The sequence below is a fragment of the Nothoprocta perdicaria genome, unplaced genomic scaffold (assembly GCF_003342845.1).
Source record: "Nothoprocta perdicaria isolate Ctin4 unplaced genomic scaffold, notPer1 scaffold_9, whole genome shotgun sequence".
NCBI classification, from domain to species: domain Eukaryota; kingdom Metazoa; phylum Chordata; class Aves; order Tinamiformes; family Tinamidae; genus Nothoprocta; species Nothoprocta perdicaria.
Window position 1 is genome coordinate 1,087,761 of NW_020456198.1, and position 22,830 is coordinate 1,110,590.

The 22,830-nt window shown below is 40.9% G+C and overlaps 1 protein-coding gene across 1 annotated transcript in view; it reads left to right on the forward strand.

Moving 5' to 3' along the window:
• Nucleotides 1-173: 173 nt before the first annotated feature.
• The window catches only part of RYBP (RING1 and YY1 binding protein), a 41,241-nt gene continuing 18,584 nt past the window's right edge, over nucleotides 174-22,830 (forward strand). The window contains exons 1-2 of the mRNA XM_026052586.1: nucleotides 174-246; nucleotides 1,115-1,240. Of these exons, the coding sequence (XP_025908371.1) occupies nucleotides 215-246; nucleotides 1,115-1,240 (158 nt within the window). The 5' untranslated portion in view covers nucleotides 174-214. The remainder of the gene's footprint in view (nucleotides 247-1,114; nucleotides 1,241-22,830) is intronic.

The window sequence follows — 22,830 nt, forward strand, 5'->3', positions numbered from 1 at the left end:
GGGGAGGAAGGGAGGGAGGGAAGGCGAGGCGAGGAGCGGCGAAGAGAGGAGAGGAGCGGCGAGGAGCCGAGAGGAGGGCGCCGGGCTGCGCTGCGCGTCTGGAGCGGCGCCTGGCAGCGGCAGGAGCGGCCGAGGAGCAGCCCGCGGCCCCGAGGCAGCGCCGGCCCCTTCTCGGCGTGTCCCTTTGTGCGCGGCGCAGGGGCGGCCCCGATCCATGGTCATGGGCGACAAGAAGAGCCCGACCAGGTGAGCGGGGGGCGGCGCGGCGCGCGGGGGGGGGGTGCCGGGACACACAAGATGGAGGCGGCGCGGCGGGGGGCGGCGGGGCCGCGCGGGCGGATGGCGGCGGCGCCGCTAGGCCCGCTGTGGTAGTTGCGTGCGGGGGGGCGCGGGGCGCCTAAGATGGAGGGAGTGCGCGAGGAGGAGGAGGAAGGAGGAGGAGGAAGAGCAGCGGCGCCCGTGTGGCGCCTGCCTGCCGGGCAGGTAGGGGGAAGCCGCCGGCGCGAGGGCTGCGGAGCGCGGCGCGCTAAGATGGAGGGAGCGTGGAAGGGCAGCGGCGAGGAGGGGTGAGGGGTGAGAAGCGCGCGTGTCTCCCCCCGCTGCCCGTGCCAGGGCTCCTCCGGTGCCGGAGCAGCCATGGCGGCTCCGCTGCTCCCGCTCCTGCCAGACAAAGGGAGATTTAACAAGGTGGAGGCGGCCGTGGGGCCGCGGGGGGGGCACGCCTCCCGCCCGGCCTTTAAACTCCAGCCGCCCGCCCCCGCCGGGACAAATAATCACCGTAATAATATATTAAAATAAATAAAATACGGGAGGTCGCCGGGGAGCTCCCCCCTCCTCTGGCGGCCGTTGCCCGGGGGCGACCGTTAGCGGGGGGCGACCGTTGGCGGCGCCCCCTCCCCTTCCCTGGGTGCGCGTGAGGCGGGGGGGAGCGGAGAATCCGCCGGGTTTGGGGTCTTTATAATATGGTTTCTAATGTGTGTGTGTGTGTTTTCTTTCTCTCCTCCTCCTGCTCTCTCCTCCTCCTGCTTCTTTTCTCCTCCTCCCCAAACACACACGCGCACACACACACTTTTTCTCCCTCCCTCTCCTCCTTTTTTTTCCCTCCCTCCTCAAGGCCAAAGCGGCAAGCGAAACCCGCGGCGGACGAGGGCTTTTGGGACTGCAGCGTGTGCACCTTCAGGAACAGCGCCGAGGCCTTCAAGTGCAGCATCTGCGACGTCCGGAAAGGCACCTCCACCAGGTACGTGGCCGGGCCCCGCGCGCGGCCACCTGTTGATTCCCACTGTTGCCCCTGGGGTTGCCCTGGGGTCCCCGATTAACAAGAACATACATGAATTTAAACAGTTCTCCTTGGAATGCTTGTTAAGTGCTGCGCAGCTTGTGTCATGAGTGTAGCAAGGACCTGGGTCTTTCTGTTGTTTTTGGCTTTCTTTTTGCTTGGCATCAGTTTAAAGGTCTCCAGGCAGCCATGAGTGTCTTGGTTTTGGTCCGTCCAGGAGAGTTTTCTGTGTTTCGGGCAGAGATTTTTTTCCCCATGTTTCCTACAAGAGGAGAAGTAATTGAGGATTAGGACACAAATGGAAACAGATGAAACTAAAGATGCCGCGAGAGCGGCAGCTCCCTTCCCGCGGCGTTGATCTGCCCGTGTCTGTTGTCAGCTGAAAGGGATCAGCTTTATACCCAGCGTGGGGATGGTGCGGATTTCTGAGAGCTTCAGTTCTTGCTGATTTCCCTGTGCAGAGCAGCAGGCTTTGCAAGGTGATGAAATTGACAAAGTACTTACTATTAAAAAAATATATATTTTTTTCTTTTGTGTGCTCCCAGCTAATGGATTTGGAAACTTTGTCGTGGAACCTATTGGTTGCCGATAAAGTAGGGATGCAGTGCTGGCTTTTTTTTTTCTGATTTTTTTTCTGAAATGTTGACTTCTGATTTTTCTTTTTATAAATACTGTGCTTTTGAAATTTGAGATCACATTCATTTTCTTTGCCAAGGAAGCAGCTCTGTAAGGTTTCAGCTGTGAAAAGCGTTGTTTTCCCCTTTGGCGTGAAACAGTGTTTTGAGATAGTCTCAGACTTGGGCATCTTGACTCGATTGATGAAGTTGGTTTTGAGTATATTCAGTTACTTACTGCTTGCACAATGCTTTAAACAATGTGAAGTGCCTATTTTTTTATTATTTTTATTTTTAATGGGAGCATGCTTTCAGGCCATTGAAACTCTACCAGATGGTTGCAGCAATATAGTGTTGTGGTACTTAACTGTGTGTTTTATAATGCCTGTTGATTCCAGGCATGCCTATGTTCTGAGGTGTTGAACTTAACTCTCTTAATTTAAATTTGGTATACATTGTTGAGTGAGGTGTTGAGTGAGGTAGCGTTGTGTGTGCTGGTAGATGTGATTCTTAGTTTTGCTAAATCTTGTTTTGTCACGCAATAAACCTTCAAGGCACAGTTTGTATCTCTGAGGTTCTGTTTTCATGGTTTCATGGTTGCAGGCTTCAGGTAAAACACAGCAGTCCTGCAGTTATTTTGTCTTCAGCCGTGCTGCTGCAGTATCTAGTCTTGCAGTCCCTGAAAGCTCTCACAACATAATGTCAAGCGTGTGCATGAGTGTTTGTAGGAGGAGAAGCTTAATGAGATGTAGGAGTCCATATGGATTATATCTTGTATCATACTGGATCATTTTCATTTGGCCACCATACTGATGTTCATTTTGAGAGCAGAAGCTTTCTCTCGCATGTTCTTATTTTGTTTTTAATGCTAATTATAAAACGTCTGTTTGGATAGAGAGATGTTTTGTCCCCTCAAGGGTCCTTAAGAGGGATGGCAGTCGATGATTTCAGGTTAAGAAATGTAGCCTTGTTAGCTGATGTGATCTGTGGGTCTAGAACATTGTACTTTTGTGTAGCTTTTAATGAATTCTTATGAATGGCTTCTAATTTTAATTCATTTAATTCATCAGCTTTCTATTCATTTTTTTGCTGCTTTTTGAATTACTTTTGTTTGTAGAATTTGAAAAAGTACTTAATATTCAATGGACCATCATCTCTCCTTGCATATTAATTTATGAATAAATACAACATTCAATCACCCTTCTTTCAGCTATGAGTGAACTTTGTGTATTGAGAAGATTTCAGAGGTCGGGCTTCTTTGATGTGGGATTGCTTTGAGTGTTACAGTATGTGACGTACAAGTTAACGGTTGGGAAATTCTTCAGAATTTTTTTAATAAATCGCTAACGTAATGAAACTTAAGAAGTTATCAAACATAAGTCATTGCTTGAAATATGTGATTTCTGATCTTTTATTTTTGTATCTTTCTGTAAGATGTTGGATCAACAGCTTAACTTGTAATTTGACAATTAACAATTTGATGATAGTTATCTACACTTAAAACTACCATGTCTGGTTAAGATTTGCTTGGATAACAAGAAGTAGTAGTTTTAAAAAGGCATCATAGATATGATGAGGCAACTTCTATATCAAATTATTGTGTAATTATGGCATGCTCATTTTTTTTTCTTAAGATTTGGTGTGACCTACTTTTAACTCAACTGTGAAGTCAATTATTTGCTGTAGAATTTACTTTGGCTGATAAATGTTCTCTGATTTGTGAACTAGTTTGGACCTCAGCTAAATCTCACTGTGTATGTTTTATAGACTTGATATAATCTGTGTGTGATGTGTGGGAGGGTAACTGGAAGCACTTCAATGTTTTACTTGCTTGGAACTGACTATCCCCTTTCTGTTCTATGAGACTGTCCCCTAGATTTTGTGCAAAATGCTTTAAACACGGTGTTTTTTTTATAGTCAAAAATCACTGTGGACACCAAACAGTTAAATTGCAGCTGAAGTTCTTTAAGAGGCTGTTTGTAAATATTTGAGGTATACTTTAAAAAAATAGGTCAATTCAATCTCAAGAGAATTCAAAGTTGCCCTGTGAAGACTGCATTAAACTTTCAGTGATTATAGTAATATTAGCTTTGTTGCAGTATGTAACTCATTCATGTTTCTCAGTTCTGTTCTTGCTTTTTTTTATGGTTAAACTTTTTTCCTCTCTGTTCAGGCAAGTGCATCAAGTATGGAGCATTTGAGTTTTCTAAGGCTTTCCTTCTGTGAAAGACCCAAGCCATGTTCTGCACAGCGTTCGGTTCAGCACGATGGCAATTTAACCAACTAGCTCGGGAATGAATAATGGTAATGTGCCTGCTGGGGTTTGCAGTGCTTTTCTTTCCTAGATGTTTTTGTGTTGGTGTAATGGATGAGGGCAATGGTGCTAGTCACCACTTCCACTGGTGTCCTGTGGTTGTTCGGTGGTTTGCTCTGGTGGAGCTCTGTTGGATCCTAAGCTCAGCAGAAGGCTTGAATTCAAACTTCTGCTGGGAACTTTGCTCCACAAACACACATTCCCTTCCAATATCCATTACTTCTTCAAACATAGAAGGAAAGTTTACTTTGGACTTTGTAAGAATGTTAGGGCAGAACTTGGCCTTGTATTTCCTCCTGATACTGCAGGGAGTTGCATGTTCCTATTTGAAGGTAGACTACAGTTCCCTGTTTCCATTTGTTTTCTTAGAGGTATTGCTGCTCCCCTCCCTCTTTTTTTCTCTTTTGGTTTATGTATGTTGTGTTCTTACACACCTCTTGTAACTTCCTCTCTGCTCTTGGCCCAGCCACTCACAATATTTCTGAGTGGGGTTGCTTTAAAACTCCCTCGTCAAATGGAATAGCCCTGCTGATTTTGCAGAGGTCAGTCTCCTGGAGAAGAACTAGCACATAGCAGTGATATTTGTAATTTTCTGAAGTCTTCTGTTTGGATATGTAAGCAAACGTGGGAGGTGATGGAACTTTTTTGAGGTTTTCTGTATCTTTAACTTCAGGATAAGTGCTTTCTTTGCCCGGCTTCACATCCTTTACCATCAATGTGCCTTCATTACAGAGAAATGTACTGAAGAAAGTCAGTGGAAGGTGCAAGAGCGGCAACTGGATGCCTGACATGCAAATTAAAAATCCCCAGGACTTTTCAGTACGAAAACAACAAGTTGTAGCACAGGCCCTTTGCAGGGCGTGCATTTACCAATAAGTGTTTCTGTTGTGCTTGTCACTACTGTGTAGACCTAGTATGTGTGGTTTGGAGATCCCACTGAGTGTTTTGAACATGTCTTTCATTCTGGAGCATTCGGGAATATACATCGTAAGTGTCTCTCTCTTCTCACATCCTTCTTTTTCCATAAAGGTTGGAAGAGACCAGGCTGAAACCGTTCAACATAACTTTGAAATGAATGTCCTCCTGTGCAGAACAGATGTCTTGAGTACTGATCATCCTTCAGTGTGTTCTCAAGAAAATTTCTTTGCATGTTTGTGGTACCTAAGGTAGTGCTTTATAGGACATAAGCTACTGTCCATGTCACTATTGAAAAGTATTCCCTTGTTCTGTTTCCAAGCTGAGCTGACAAGAATAGACACTAGATAGCCCTGCTATTCCTGGAATGAGGAATCAAGCTCACGATCCTGACCTCTATAGAATGAATATCCCTAGCCTATTTGCCATCTGTTTGTGGGACTCTGCTTAAAAATTCTTGTTTTATTGTATAGTTGTGATCTAGTTTGGAAACTCAGTGGTTTCATTCACTTCTTTCATGTTTAACATCTTTGACCTGTGTTAGTAATGAGTGGGTTAAGCTGTAAAAATGGAGAATGTGACTCTTCTGGAAAAAGCTGTTGTGGAAGTTGGGTCTTTTACTCCAGAATAGTGGTTTTATTTTTGGTTTATTTAGAACTATGGTCAAATTGGCCCTCTCTTTCCTCCCCATTCCACTAAAATGGCTCATGGATGGTACTGGCACATGGCCTCTATCAGCCCGGAGTTGTGCAAGTGCATGGTGGCCCAGATTATGGGCAGTGTCCCCTCAACCTCCAGAGTGTGTGCTGTCCTTAATGAATGAGAACAGCATAGTTCTGCTTAGGTACTTTTGAGTGCTGTAGTTCTCTAGATATTTACAAAGTATTTGCTCACACCTAAGGAATTCTTTAGAACTCTTTGTTTCCTCCTATCTTGTTTACTGGCATTATCTGAAACCTAATTAGATGTCACTTAACTGAATTGTAGATGAAGACATCTTTTGTTAAATTTGACAAATACACTAGCTTGTGGGAGCTAAGAATTGGGTGAAGCCTCTGCAAATTTTTTGTTTTAAAAGCAGAAAACACTAATTTTTCACAGGAAAACCTGAACTCTGAGGCTGTGGTTTGACAGTATACTAAGTCTGCCTTTCTGATTTGTATTCTTGGACCAAAAATGTCACAGCCAGATGCTTCAAAGTAGTGATCTATTATAAGCTGCCTGCTGCTATAGATTCATTTTAAACATAGTTTTTAAACAGTTCAGAGTTAGTCTGTAAAACCTAATCTGACCGGCTATTATCTGCCATCCTGCTGTGAGTGTAAACTGGCATAAGATCGGTATCGTGTACTTCTGCCTGCAAGAAATGGAGTTGTGTCCTTATTTGCTCTCTGCTACTGTTTGGATCTGATATTAATGATCTCATTACCATGACCGCGGGTTTTCCTCCTGGGTCTTAGAGCCTCTGGGAAATAGTTCTTAGCAGGGAGTATCCTAAGTATTGACCTGCAGCATCTTGGAGTATCTCTTAGCTATAGCTTTCAAATTTGGGTACTTGGAAGTGCAGCAGGTGACGAGCACAGACCAGGTACTCTGTTGGCTGCTGTGACTCACTTTTCATCTACTGTTTGCTGTTTCTGAAGATCCTGTTAAGGATCAATAACTACACTTGTTATAGTGCTTTCTTGCTGGGAAGAATTATGTTCAACCACAAACTAAAATCTTAGTGTGGATAACGTGTCATTTTCATGCATATTTCCTTTTGGTGTTAAATGATGGTAGAAGGCAGGGCTTAAAGATCTGTTTCTTATTTTTGGGCGACTGTGAAAAGCTCTCATTGATAAACGATGATACTATGTTACACCGTTACCAGTGATCTGCAGTGTGGAGGTTGTTCATTTTTTCCCTTCCTCCAGAGATTGCTTCTTTCGGAGATAGGAATCTAAATCATCATGTGTGTGTGCATGTAGGAGGAGAGGGCTTGCAACTTTCTTTCATTGCTGTGAACAGGCAGTACATCCACTGTGATACCAGCCTCTTCTTTCTCTGTAGATGCTTGTGAAAAACTTGTAGGCAGAGGAATGCGGAGCAACTTTCTCTGCATGCCTTTCTTAAATTGACCTGATTGTTTCATGTTGCTGTCAGCTGGCTGTGGAAAAGCTGGTAAATTAGTTAAGACTGGCATGTATATTTTGCACCCTACTCATTAAATAAGTATTGTATTGTATGAACCTTGTATTGTATGAACTGGAAAAGGAAAAGTTTGTGCAGTGTTGCCATGTGTAGTAGCTGAGAGGAGGGAAGTGGTGGGTGCAAAGAGGAGCTCTCTGTTGGCACCCTTGACTCCCACAGGGTCTTGGCTTCCTTCTATTACACTGCTTATTAATATTCCCCACCCCAAACCCTTGGTGCTGTGGGGTTTTATTCTGATTGAATTGTTAGTCCTCTGAAAACAATTCTTGTGTGTCAAGACCCTTGAGGGATGAGAGATGCCAGGGAACAGGCTGTGGGCTCGGTGAATTCCTGTGGCTGGGTATATCCAGCTTTTGTGCCTTAGCTTGGATACCCTCGCTGTAACTCTCGCCTCGTTAGTTTGCTGTTCATTATGAACCATGTGTCACACTCTGCTCTGACTACTGCAAGGCCCCCTTTGCATTAGGAATGTGAATTGAAGAGCTTTGCTGTTGATAGGCTTATGGTTTCTTGCTGAAGTGCTTCTTTTCTTCCTACTTCTCATACTTGGAAGAAGAGACAAGTTCTTCCCAGGTCCCATGGTAAGCATGTAAGCAGAAGCTCAATTTCCCTTAGGGTAGTCCTGACAGCGTACACATACAGCTGCGGGATGAAAAATATGGTTTGCAGTGTGTTGCTCCATTAGTGAGGCAAAGGATGCCCTTTGACTCTTCTTTATTGGGTGCGTGCTTTCTTGCCTGTGTAATTCTTCTCGTGAGGAAACCCACTGACCTATTTTGTGGGCTTTCAGGTGGTTCTGTAGGTTAGTGGGTTTCAATTGCACAATGTAGGTCACTTGCAAGGTGTGCTGCAGTTTCGTAATAAGTAGCTCTGACCTGACATAAGATTCATACATACTTTCCAAGAGAAAGAGGAGAAATTGAGGCCTTTTTATTAGGGAGGTATTTTTGCAGGAGGCTTGTGAGTATTTATTTATTAAAAGTGTGCGTATTTCTGATAAGTAAACGCAAATTACTTCTATTTCACATTTACATAGAACATGGCCAAAAAAAAAAAAAAAAAAGACCACGAATACTGAATATCCCTCATGTGCCACTCTAATCAGATGTCCAGAATTATATCATATGACTCAAGTAATGCAAATATGTCCCAGTATTTCGTTTAGGTAAGTTTTCTTTGCATAGTGACAAATACCAAATACATTGGTCAGCTTTTATGCAAATGTGCTTTCTTTTACGTCAGTCAGGGCTCTGTTCACACTTTTTTTGGTGCATCTAGGGTTATTAGCAAGTTTTTAGCATCATTCTTCCCATAAACCGTATACTAATTGGGAGTGTGTTCTTGTCATAAAGTGCTAATTGGTATATCAACGAAGTCACTTTCTGTTAAACACTGGGAAGATTGTAATGCTGACTGCTTCAGCTGTGGTGAGGGCAAAGACATTCTTTCTTCTTGCTACTCTCATGGTTTATATATGGCTGCGCCATAACTCAGTATCTTCATAATCAGATGAATCTTCTCGGGGGAAAAAAAAGAAAAAAGAACAAAACCTTAGTTTAGAAATCATTGAAACTGAGCATTGTTTTGATTGTGTTTTATTGTTCATGTTTAGAGTATTAAGGTACTGACCTGATTGCGGAAAAATATAAAAAGTATCAAAAAATGCTAAAAATGTACAATTATGTTCTCCATAACAAGCGAAGTCTTTGTAATCACTAAATTGATTTAACCTTTTGATTGGCACATTTTTTTAAGGCATATGTTTTATAATAATTTGTAGAGAGATGAAATGTTTCATACTTAAGTAAGTACTTCGTAGGCTTTCTTCATTTCTGATGTTGCAGGACCAGCAACTGTAGGTGCTGGAAGGATTTGTATTTTCCTTTACTTCCAGTCACAGGTGTCAATATAGATAATACAACATCTCTGACATTTTGAGCCTGTGCAAAAGGAGCAGGAATTCATTTTCACAAACTAACTAGTTAGACATCCTGAGTTTGCCATCCTTTAATCTGTAGGGTGTTGTGTTCACTTTCTGTGTTTTAGCTTGACCAACTAATTTATTGCCTATAGTAGGTGTTTCATTCATTCATTAAAAAAACAAAACTGGAGTAACCTAAAGATATAAATCTCATTTGCCGTGTTTGAACAAAGCAGACATATATGTTCATGCAGGCTGTTGGAAATACGTGCAGAGGTTCTGCTGAAACATTTGGCTCTAATTATGTATTTAGAAGCTCTTATTCTGAAAGTGCTTTTGCTGTTTTTTTTGAAGCAGAGCTGAGCACTTTCCCTTCCCGAGATGAGATCTCAATAAGAGAGGCAATAGGCTGATGGACCATGGCTCTGTGATGGAGTCAATCAGCCCACACAGTCATTTGTCTCCTGGGGATAGCAGGGGAGAGCACATCATTAGCAGCAGCAGGAGAGGCTTCCTCTGTAATGCTAATACAGCCAGGAGGCTCTGCCTGCTGCCCTTTGCTGCTATTACTGAGTTATTACAGGTGCCTTGTGGAGAAAGCGGGGAGGGGGAAAACAAAACCGTTTCCACTTGTGATCTGTAGCAGTCATGGGCGTGTGGAGCAGTTTAACCAGGAGGATTCCGTGTGAAATGCTTCCAATCTGGCACAGTGTTAGCTATAGGCAAGCCCATGTTGCAGAAAACTGCTTGTTGTAAAAACTGCAAATAATCTGGGAGAAATTATGTGCATTTTATTGTCTTTACACACCTATTTTGGAAGCACTTTAGGACTGTGGTTCTGCTTTTGTCTAGGAAGTGAAATATAGACAGAATAAAGACTGTAAAGTAACTTTTTTGTTTCATATTTCGCTACTACAAGAAAATAAAGCAAGAGTAATTTATCAGTTTAAAATAAGTCTTCTGCAGCAAGACTTCTGTTGTCAGTAAATGTGGGATTTTATGAGTCAATGAAACATCATGTCTTCTGCTCACATATGAAGTTATGGTGTAAAATTGTAAACATCTCTAACCTGGAACAGCTGAGTCCCCCTAAAGCTTTATTGTGTCACTAAGGAGTTGTAGCCTGCGCTACTCTAGTAATCTAGTTGGTAAGAAATGATCATCTCAAAATTGTGAGCAATCAAGTTAGTGGCAACTGAAGTGGAACTCGTCTGGGAATGGCAGGCATATCTATAGGCTGCTTTTCCTTTTCCTCCTCCCCAGGTTTAATGGATGGCCCAATTACTGATAGTATTTTTTCAGTGGTTGTTTTCAGTCTTTATAAAAATCAAGATGTTTTTGGAACAGATATTTATGTGAGATTTCTTCTACCCTCCAAAAAGCTCCCTTCTAACACAAGGGAAGTGTACGTACAGCTTTATACTTTCTTTTGCATTTTTCTTCGTTTGTAGTTTGTGTGCATTTCTCATGGTCCAAACTGTTAAGAGTTGATATTTCTTTACTTATAAACTGACCAGTTGAAATCCTTCAGGGTAGAGGGCTGCAGCGAGTGGGGATGGTGAGCGTGGCCCTGGCAGTTGAGTCAGTGTTGGGGCTCGCTGCACTCGCTGCGACTTGGAGCAGTTGCATAACTTCTGTGCTTCGCTTTTCCCTGCTTCTAAAGCAAATGTAATAGTAATGTGTCTCTGCCACATATGGCTTATGGTCAAGTTAGTTTTTGGAAAGTGCTTTGAAATCCTCAAGCATCCTCTAAAAATCTACACTGAAAGTTAGCCTTAAAAACAATGTTTCAGTTGCTCACTCTTCAAACCATGTAGCTAATCCTTTAAAAATCAGAGCAAGGGCAGCAAGAGGGCAAATGGTGCTAGAGCTGTGACATGATTTCTGGAAGGGTAAGGAGGTTAGACTGTGCACTTTGTTTTGCTGTTGTGTATGGGGATGTTTTCACATGTGAAGAGATGGTGAAATTGCACGAGTGTGCCCTGTGTGGGCACTAAAGGCAGTGGGATTATTAGAGCTGCATTCTCTTGCATGTGGGGTAGCAGAGTAAGCAACATGCTTAATCACAGGTGTGGGAATACAATACTCCAGGAGCAATTAAGATTCATTAATTAGAAATACCTATTACTGGACTGAATGTGACTCAAGTTGGTTGTAATTTGAGGTCAAGATGATTTCCTGCGTTTCAGACTGATGTTGTTAGTATCTACTGGACTGCGGTGCTATCCACAGGGGTGGTTTGTACAACCAGGGCTCAAACTGTGAAATTTTGATTTATTTACAGTGGCAGTTTCACAGCACCTCTGCAAGCTGGGATCACACACTTGCATTTGGAAGTTTTGCCCTATGATTTTTTTTTTCTTTTAGATTCACGGGTTGTATCTCTTGTATTGCAAGTAATGAACAAATGTGTGCTGGGAAGTGATGCTGTTGAGTATCACAGCCATTCCACCATCACTCAGTAAAGTGTTAGGGAAGCTTTATAATAAATAAAAGCTTCCGAGCTTGTACAAAGAGATTTTTTTTTTCAGTTACAAATAAACCAATTCATATAAAAGTTAAAAAATATATGTGTATGTATACACATATCAGCAGAGAGGTAGAACTGCGAGCCCATATGCCATATACCTAGACTGCAAATGTGTGAGAGATCACACCTCAATATTCAGCATATTGATTTATGAAGATTTAAGCTTTAAGCACAAGTGGTGAGATTGTCCTCAAAAAAGCATACTGTTGCCAACTGTTAGTCATGTCAAGCAAGTCATGGAAAACAGTCCATAATAAGGTACCTGTTACAATTCTGTGCCAACAAATAGAGTTCTCTGGTTTATTTTTAATGTGTAAGGAGAGTCAGGGATAACACTTAGCAATAGTTTGTTTTTATTTCCATCTCTTTAGTTTTTCCCTCTTGCTTTTTTTTTTTCTTTTTTTTTTTTTTCATTCTAAATCAGAGTGGATTTCTCCCTGGTACTCTGAAATGAATTTACAATTTTTTTAAAAAAATTGTAAAAAATTTTGTTTTTAAAAACTTGTCATTACAAACTAGGGTAGCATATTTTTGCACAGAGGTACATAGCATAAGGAACGGGCGTATTTAGTCAGGTGTGGGAATAAGGAACACTGCCCTAAAAAATCAATTTAGTAAGATTTGGTCCCTTTTTACCAAGTGTGTTAGCATTTGAAAATTTGTCGTAGTTGGACAGGTAGTTGACATTTGTGGATAATGTCATCTGCTGTTCTTTGTATTAGATGTTTTCTGAGTCATGTCTGGGGGCTATAAAAATTGCAGCACTTTGTCAACTGCAAAAACTGCATCAAGCCTCTGAGACTGATGCATCAAGAAGAAAGGGAATAAATTACAATCAAATTTAACTCTGTCAAATTCTCTGGTCTTGCTTTATTCCAGGACTTTTTTTTTAAAGATTTTTTTTAAAGGGATTTTAAAAAAATGATAAATTTTTATTTTGTTTAAAAAATTTCATAGGTGATGATCAAACTAGTACCAAACCTTTTCTCATATTTTTAAGTGGGAAGAAACAAAATACATGAAAAATCTAAAATATTTATTAGATTTTGCAGGACCATATTTCTTGAGAGACTCTCATTTGCTGCTTCTTTATTCTTTCTGATGACTTTTGATGTTAGTGTAAAAATATTATATCATCATATTCCTGTGTGCTCCCTTGGATCAGAGAGTTTGTATTTCTTCTCTAGAGCTGGACCCATTTAGCCAATAAATGGTTAATTTGTAAGGTAGCTTGGTGATCGGCTGCATGCTGCTTTTCCTCCTTGCTCTAGTTTAGAGTGTTATTTTCAGTAGCTTTAAAGAAAGACTTCTTCTGGAAGAATTTCTGGCTTGAGACAGAAACGAATGGTAAGTTCTTTTATTAGTTTTGAACTATTATGTTATTTGAAATCCACTTAATCTCTCCACAAGACTGTTCATCTTAAAGCATGTGTAGCCTACAGACTACCCTGGAGGTAGATGGCCATAAATAATTGTTTAATTGGGCTGCTGCTCTGTGTATAACTTGCATCGTGTTGAGTATATGGAATGACTGGTTTTTACTTGGTCTTTACTGTAAGAGCTCTCCCAGTCCGAAGTTGATCTTGGTTGGATTTATTGTATACTGTTAGGCAAGATGTACAAATGGGCTTTGACTTAAGCTTTTAGTTTGTAAATATTGCAGAATTCTTAAAACATTTGGCAATTATGCCATATAAAGTCTAATAAGGAAAAGACTTTTATAAGAATAATGAAGCCTTACTGTAAGCAAAAAAACTTCCCTCAACTACATTAATTATTTAATAACTTTTTTCTATTTCATTGGAGTTATGAAAAAAATTATCAGTGGTTGTTATCGGAGATGAGAATCTTAGTAATCTATCAACGTTGCTTTTATAAAAATACACTGTTATTCTTTTAAAAATTTAATTTTGGCATCCAGCTCTTGGACTTAAAATGCTAAGTTTTAACATTCATTTTATACTCCAGAAATAAAATGTTCTTGTGCTCAAAACATGCAGCAAAAGCAAACCCATGAAAATCAATTAGAATAATAGTGAACAACCATTGCAAAATAGCATTACAATAGTTATGTAATTATCCCACTGTATGACTTAGTAAGACAGATAAATAATGCATGTGGAATTGTGTTGGCGTTTGCAGGGAAAAAATCATGCTGGCAGAATGGATGCAAAGGACCCCCTTCCAAGGAGGGGATCTGTTGGATATGATAACCTGATTACTACTGTACTGATTACTAAAATCTTTTAGTGCCAGAGATGAGAACCAAAAGAGAGAGAACTTCCTGTTTTTCTTTTTGGTTTTGCAGTAGCCTGTAGGAAGAGGTCTTCTTTTGCTATGCTAACAAATGAGCTAGTGGTGATAATTTTTTTCCTTCTTAGTGTGTTTGTGTGGCTTGTTTAGGTGCAAAGGGGAAGACACAGTTTAATCAGGGTTGGTTTGACTATGAATCTCATCAGTGTGAATATTAGCCACCTTTCAATGGGCAAATGAGGGTTTCCGTTTTAACTGCAAGGAAAAAAATGATATACTCAGTGTCTCAATTCGGTCACAAGAGTATTATACTTTGAATCAGGGAACTACTGGAAGCAGGTTGAATCATAGCAGTTAAAATTATGCTGAACTGTATAATTAATACTTATGTGAAACAGTGTAATTAATACTTATATGGGGTCATCAACAAGCTTAGGGAAATAGAACATAACTTGAAAAGAAATAGCCTCTTGAGGGAAATTGTTCTTCTAGCCCCATGCAATCCCAGCATGTTCTAAGGAACGCTGGATGTTAGAGGATGATGCGTTTCTTCCCAGGATTGTTACGGTTTCAGAGCAGCGTGTGGTTCTGCCAATGGGACTTTATTTTCTTTTTGTTCCCTGAAAGGCATAGGGATGAGGCCAGCTAGCGCACATGAGTCTGCACGAATCCAGCAAAGCCCTGTGCTGGTATGGGCGGAGAGACTGTGGTAGCTCTTCAGGAAACTGAGCCTCCAGGATGGGTTTAGTGCTAGTGTGTTGATTCCATTAAGATACCTATGGAAGCATCTTTTTCAACCGTTCCCTTCATCTCTCTTCGATACCTTTCCCATCTGAACAGATATCAGATCAAGAATCTTGTTCACCATAAACTAGTTGAATATATTTTTTGCTTTTCTAATTGCTGGAATCTTCAATTACAACATAATTGTGTATCCAACATGAAATGACTTTTCAGTTGGTGAAAATATTGCACATTTCTGGTTGTCTTTTTCAACAAAAGTTTCTGGGGAATTATGTAATACAGAATTTTGTTGGCACTTTACTGCTTGTGGTTTTAGGGAAGCTGAAATGGTTCTGGAGATTCAAAATGAGTTGTTTCATGACACGCTCAAACCTGCCTGGGAAAGCTGTGTGCTTCAGCTAGACACACAGTGAAACTGTGTGCTGAGGACTTGCCACCTTGCTGGCACAGTGTGTGTGTGTGTGCGCTCTCAGTGTCAGTTATCACAAATTATTGATATTAATTTATATAACTGTCTTAAGCACACAGAGATGATGATCAAAATTCTCAAGTATTGCTGTAATTATGAGATTAATGTAATTAGGAATCCATTGGCTGACTGAGTGCTTCAGTTGTCTAAACTATTGCACCTTACTCTGGCATCGAAAATTACCTTTATTTTTTTCTCTCTCAGTTAAAATAGAGATTTATGCAAGTACATAACCTTGTATTTTTGTTTCTGAAAATGGGACCTAGTCAAGTGTATTGATTTATTCATAAAGTAATTCCCTGCTCTGGGAAGAGCAACTTGTATTAAAATGTAATACTGGTGCCAAGCGAATTGCTACAGCTCGCCTTCCAGTTCTGTATGTGTGTGGATTTCATCAGCGCCAATTTGTTCGATATTCTCTGCTGTTGACTGTGGATAAATTAAAAAAAAAAAAAAAAATGTTGCTCAGAGGAGATAACTGTGACTTATGTTTGGAATATGGCTCAGGTGGGAAGTGTGCAATTTCAGATCTGCAGTTTCTGGAATGATGGATGCAGCCTTTGTAAGGCTTGGTGTCCCTGTCTGTTGCTTCTACATTCTCCTGTACTGAGTTGAAGATGCTGGTGATATTGAACCTGCAATGGAGCTCTTTTATTTCCAAAGAAAGTTAATTTAAGTTAGTATGAGCTTCTTTGCTTGGATTGCTTTTCTGTTTTACCTGCTAGTCCTAGGTTACTGTTGCGTACTGAACCTTTCAGCTTTCTTCTCCTACCGAAATAGAGATAGCATCAGTGCTGGTTGCTGAGAGCAGGAAAGCTCCTATGCTGCTGGGCTGCAGATAGAGAACCTGACAGTGCCGGTGGAAAGGCAGAGCTGTAAGATCAGGAAAAGCTTAAGCCGAGTTTTTGTCAGGCATATGAAAGTTACTTTCCTGAATCTGAAGATAAGTCATCTGGAATCTCTTTGCAGAGTTTTTGCCTCTTTGTGCTGCTGAGATTGTCATCTTAACTATCTTCTTTTCTTGCACTCCACAAGTTACTTGAATCTTTTCTGACTTTGGGTACATGCTTGTTTAAAAACTAAAAGCATTCCCACTGTATATATCTCTGTGAGGATGCCTTGATTGTATTGTGATGTTCCTGGACCTTTTCTTAGTATAGTTTTTCCCTTGGGGTAGTCTGCTGCTGCATTTGCACTGGCAAAGAACTCCAGTGATGAAGAGGGCTAATTTTCCTCCTTCCTGCCCTCCTCCATCTACTTCAATGTCCTACAATAAAACTATCTGGGCTCTAGAAGAGAACATCCTATAAGTCTAGCTGTAGCTTTGCAGGGTTCTTTAGCTGGTGTTGGTCTCTTTGCAGCCTGAAGATTTAATACAGATCTGTGGTGATAAAACTTGATATTTTCTTGGTGTGTGTGTGTTTATTTTAAATGCACTAAGGCCCTGTTTCTGTGTGGATCTTTGAGTGCTATGGCAGTATCAATAATTAGCAGGAAGATTTGGGACTGTGTGCCATTTTTACAGGCCTTTTGCTTCTGAAGTTATGTCAGCAACCTTAAAGAATTCACAATTTGGTAATCTTTTTGCCTGCAAGGGTATTATTTATTTGGAAAATTGCATAATGCTTCTTATGCAAGGAGTCTGCTTCCTTCTCCTGTGTGAAGTATATAATAAAGAGAAAAGTGTGTGTGTGTGTGTGTGTATTTATTTGTTTGTATTTGGACAGCAAATGTCAGCAGAATAAATTCCACAACTGGAATTGTTTTTGTGAAGGTTTCAATGTATGTTGTATTCTAATACAATAAGGTAGAACTGAATGCAGATCAAATTTTTATACCTGTTTCTACAAAGAAGTTCAATTTCCATCATACATGCAGTTCTGAGATATGGTTATTAAGATGGAAGACTGTCATTGATAAAATCAACCTAGGTCTATTAAATTGATCTGTGTTTTTTTCCTGGAATATTTCTAGTAAACATCATCTTACATGAAAACTTACGATACAAAGTCTCATGGAAGGACTTATTGCTTATACTAAGTTACTAAGTAATAGGTGATGTGTTTTTTAATTTTTTTTAAACTATTTTTATTTATTATTTATTTTTTAAGTTTTACATCTCTACACTTGTCCTGAAATACCTCCCTTTTTAGACAGGGTACACAGTACATGTGTCTAGTTGTTCTTTGCAAGTTGATGGGTTTCAAAATAGGTCTCTCTGAGGTAGTGTAGTAGACTGTTGCAGAAGGATCCTGAGGCCGCTGTCCTTGCAAAGCCACCTGCTTGGGGAACCTAGTGAGACTTAACTAGTATCTTGCTTCATGAGTTTAGCGTGTTCGGGAGAAGCTACCCATCAATGTCTAGTTTGGTTAGCTTCTCTGTAGAAAGAAGGTAGTGCTGATACACTGCTCTATGTGAAATGCAGTGCAACTGTTCCCTGACATGGGAGTCTTAGCATGTTTTATGCTGAAGTCAGGTTTAAGTTTACTGCCTTGAATGTATCTGTTTAATTCATAAAGGTCTAATATGTCTGAGTTGCAGACTTTTTTGCTTGTACAAAAAAGCTTAGAATAAAGATGTTAGCTGTCACAGCCAGTGACTGACTTTTCCTCTGTGCTTAGCTGTCAGCTGAGAGTATTTGAAGCTTGTATCTGAGATATGGGAAGACCAATACCTCTTATCTGTACCTCCTTGAGTAAGGAAACCAGTTGTTCAGTTTTTGTCTGTAATTAGTTTACTTCAGAAGATAGATATGTTATTCACAGACTCTTATTACTTTTCTAGGAATGCATTCAAGCAAAATGCATATACAGAGATATATGCATATACACTTACAAATACATACAGATTTCTTAATGTTACTGATGTCTATCACAGAAATAAGAAAAGCCTGTCTTGCCCAGTAGATGCTCTTAAGAAAGCCTGCAGAACAACTTGGAAATGAAGCACAGCAATAGTCAGGATTCACGAACTAGTACAGATACATGGATCTTGATTTGGGGAAAATTATTGAAAAGGTCTGTCTTCTGAGCTGAGGATGTGTTTTTGGATTTGCTGTATGTTGTTCCTTTTGACCCTGATCTAGGAGTGCTGCAGAGGACAGAGCTCAGGGTGGCCAGTGTGGGGGTTTTGCGGCTTCCGAAAGGTTTGCTGGTCACTAAGTCACTACAGAGTCCAGGCAAGTGGTGTGCACACCTGTGTGCGACTATAACGTGCAAATAGTGTAACTGCAGAGAGGACCTTGCTATGCTGCCCTGCAAAGTTCTGGGAAAGCAAAACCTGATCCTACCCTGTTACTTGAAGGATTTCCTCATTTGAATGGACTCGGAGAGAAATGATCCAAAGTTCTTGGCTGGTAGAAAATAAGTGAGAAATAAAAGTCAATTTTATCATTAGTACCTGTCATATAAAAGCAACAGGTTAATGTGTTTTGGGAAACTGCTGTGTTGTGTTTATGTGCTTGTGAAGCAGTGAATAAATTACTTTGTAAAAGGCATTGGTCCCGTTTTTTCAGAGGGAGGCTTGCGTTTGCATGCCCTTCCTGCTGTTCATTAACAGGCCAGCTTCGTTAGACTTGACAGCTTAACCACCTTCTTACAAACTTATTTTCAACTATTTCATGTCACTACACATCAGTCATTAAAATAATAGCTTTTAAGGGACAGCATCTGTTTAAGTTAAAAAGACACTTTTTTTTCTGAAAGCCTTTCATATCAGAGAAATACCTTAACTTCATGTCTCCTTTTTATTATAGTTTTTGACAGTTTGCATCTGTTTTGATAAACTCCTATTATAGCTTTTCTTTAAACTCCTTCACTTGAGAGGGAGAAGTGTCCAAAGATGGAAAAATGTGATCACTAAAGAGCATGTCTACATAGATATGGGGACTCTGAGAAGTTGTGTTCCCTGCTCTTGTAATACAGAGCTTCTTTACCTGCAGTGTTGCATGAGAGGCTGCCATTTCCATCGGGCTTTGACCATAGAGCTCATGCTTTTCTTTCCCGGCTTGTCTTCCGCCTTTCCATCCATTGATCCTGGATGTTGACCTGGTTGTTGAGCTGTTTGCTCTGTGAATGAAATCAAGGGCAGGAGAAACAATGGCTCAGGAAAAGCCCGCACGTGGGAAAACAAGTGGTTGAGAGACTATGCCCGTATCTAGCAGCTTGGAGCATGAGATCCATGGAATTTATGTTAGCAGGTTTTGTGAGCCTGGGATAAAATAGAGGAGAGTGAAGAGGTCTGGCTGTTGGAAGTGAACTGCTGTGTAGACACATGCCAAGTGTGTCGGAGAGTCTGAGGATTGCTAGGGCATCCCTGCAACGTGGCCGAACTTCAGAGAAGATAAAGCGACATCCAGTTTATTTCCAGGAAAACTTTTATTTGAATGATTTTGGCTTGCTTAGGCTCTGTAACTGTGGAAAGTGCTATGTACACCAAACTTGGTGGGGCTGGTGAACAAGTGTGGTTGCTGGGTTAGTATTGTTTAGGCTGCAGGAGTGTCTTCCCAGACAAATAAAAACACGACTGTAGAACAAATAGTGAAAATGTCAAATAGCAGCCCAGGCTGCAGTGGGGCTGCATGTGCCTTCCTGCTGCCACTGTTGTGCTGAAGCCCTTGCCACGAGGGGCTCAGCCCTTGCCATGAGACCTCACTGCTCGTTTCCCCCCATGCGACGGCCGTGTCTTCCCAGTGCTACGCGCAGTGTCACCGCGCAGCGAGCGCGCGGCGGCCCCGGGCACCAGGCGCGCCCCACGAACAGGTCTGACGGCTTGAGGTGCCACTGTGCAGCCGGCCCTGCTGCCCTGCCAGGGAAGGAGCGGTAGCTTTTGTTTCCTTAAGTGGATATGCTCGAGATCCAGGGCAGTGCACATCTGGGTTTGTTCCTTCGTGCATGCATGCAGATCCCAAAGGAGAGGGAGTCAAGTTTGTGCTGAGAAACCTCTCAAGAAGGTAGCTCGTCCTGTCACGTAAAAGTGAGCTTTAAAAACTTACTTTCCAAAAGGACTTTTGGTAGATGGGTTTGCTTCTCCAGATAGGTTTGTATGTTGAAGAGGTTCATGTTGTTGCTCTCTATTTCATTCCTATTGTTGCTAATGTGCAAGGCAAGACTAGCTCTGGTGAAGCCTGAAGAGCCTGCTTCATTAAGGTTAGACCTAAGCATGCAATGGATACTCTGAAACACATGGGCAGAGTAACCACAAAAATCATATGTATCCCAAACACTTGGCGAGTATTCAGGCATCTCGGGCAAGTGTCTGTAGCCTCTACAGAGAACTACACAATTTCTTCTGTTTCAATTCAAACTCTTTAATGCTTCTGTAAGTAATATTTGAGCTCTCTAGATGCGATGTAAAAACTAGGTCTGTATAACTCTTGTTAGCTGTTCCCCCTTTGTTTTCTTTTTTTACTTCCTAATCTGACATGTTGAAAGAGAATTTTAAAGCAAATTTTGAGATGATTTGTTACACTTTCCTTTGAGAACTTCTTGAATCTTTTTACATGTTTAGGAGGCAGGAGTACCTGGATTTGAGAGCTGTGTGTGGAGTGAGGATGTCAGTGATACAGTATCTCTCCATGTCCGTGGACAACAGTGTTTGTTAGTTTTGGATGAAGCACTTGAGCTAGCAGCAAGAAGCCTGTCTGCTCTGCCTGCTACCAGAAGAGGAAAGAAGCTGAATAAACAGGGAAACTGTGAAATAAACAGAAATGAAACAAAACGTAGCCCCTACACAGCGGAGCGTGTGCTTAAGCAGCTGTTTCAAAATAACGCTTTTCTGTTAAAAAAAAATAGGTACCTAAAAGCTTTCCTACTTTTGTTTTTGTGTCATATGGTAGTTTCCATGTATTTTGCTGTGTCACTTTATCACCCTTAGAATTTCTTTTGAGGAAATTTGTTTGAAAAAGGGACCTGTTCTTTTGGCAGTTGTGCTGTTAGAGTGTTTACTTGAGGGCGTAGCTTTACCCTTTCTTAATTCACGTACCCCCAAATCTCCTAATAGAGTGAAATTGCATAGTGAAATTAAACCTACTTGTTTTTCTAAATTACTTTTGAATCTTTAAAAAGTGGTGTATAAATTTTGTAGCTTCCAGATGCACAGATGCCGTTGCTCCATCCTGCAAAGCTTTCTGCAGCCTTGTGTCCTCGCTCCATTAGTGCTGGCCTCTCGGAGCTTCCGCTGGTTTGGTGGCTCCATCACAGAAACGCTGCAGACAGTTTTCACCTCGCAGAGAGGGTTTTACTTGGTGTTACTGGCAGGACTTGGCCTTGTGGAGCTGGAGCCTAAGTGGAGGCATTAATATGAAAGAAGATAATGAGGAAAAAAATATTTTATATATGTGTGTGTGTGTATATATTTTCACTGGTTTCTGGATGTGTAATTAGTCACAGAATTCTAATAATCCACTAAGCCAATTTTGGTGCAGTGTGAGGGTCTGAACTTCTTAGAAAATGGTTCTCAGCTCAGTTTGTGTTGCTGTCGGCAATGTATTTGAATAAAACCATGATTTTGTTTTCAGATTGCTTTTATTTTGAAATTGTGATAAGCAGTTATGTACACAGAAATAAATTAGAAGAGAAAGCAGTGTAAAATAGTGGAATTTCAGTAGCCACTGCTTCTAACTAGTGATTTCTATAATCTTGTAGATGTGTGTTGCCAATGTGTCATAATCCCGGCCCTTGGAAAGTCTTCCATTTGTTTTATTCTACTGCAGTTCCATTCACCAAACCAGTCACCGTTTTTCAGTTTCTCAACAGTTAAATGGAGATAGCTCTATCTGAAGGGGTGTCCTGATAACTGCGTTGGAGATGAAGTCCTTGGATATTGTGACAGTGAGAGATAGATAATGTCCTGAGATGGAAGCAAAACCAAAACAGTTTTACTTCTTAGCAGTGCTTTCAAAGACTTGTGTTTATTTGTTCTGGTGTTGTGTTCTCTGTTAGAAAATAACTCAGATATTTTTGCTAACAGAAAAGTAGGATTATAATATGTAATCTAAAAATGCTTCTATTTAGTTACGTAGTTGGTAACCTTTGTCTTTCTGTGCTTATTTGATAATTCATAAACAATCTGTAAGCTGACATCAAATATGATGTGCAAAATCTCTCATGTTTGGACAGCATGTGATGTCTGAGTAGGTTGTAAAGGACGTGCCATATGCTGTGTTTGAACTTTCTGTTGTAGTTTGTTTTACGGAGGAAGTGAGACTTCAGATGCACTTGGTTCAGTTTTTTTCTTCCATTTCCAACAAGATACACATTCGCTTCTATATTTCATTCATCTAATAACCCGTTTCACTTTCACTATACTTCTTAGTTAGGCATGATGTTAAATACACATTTATTCACTATTTTTGACATTGACGTTGTGCTCTAATTTACCCCCCTCTATATATTTATCCTGTGAGTCTTTACAGGGGAAGTGAGGGGGCTGATGTATTGCCTCACGCTTGCAGGGATGTCAGTGTATCTTCTGTGTGCGAAACGTGTCTGAGGTTCACTTCTTTCTGCCCTTAACAAATGCCTGGGATAGGAGCAGCCTGGCAGCAGCTTCTTGAAGTGCTGAGTGATACCTGCTGTGGTCCCAAGTCATTTTTGAAC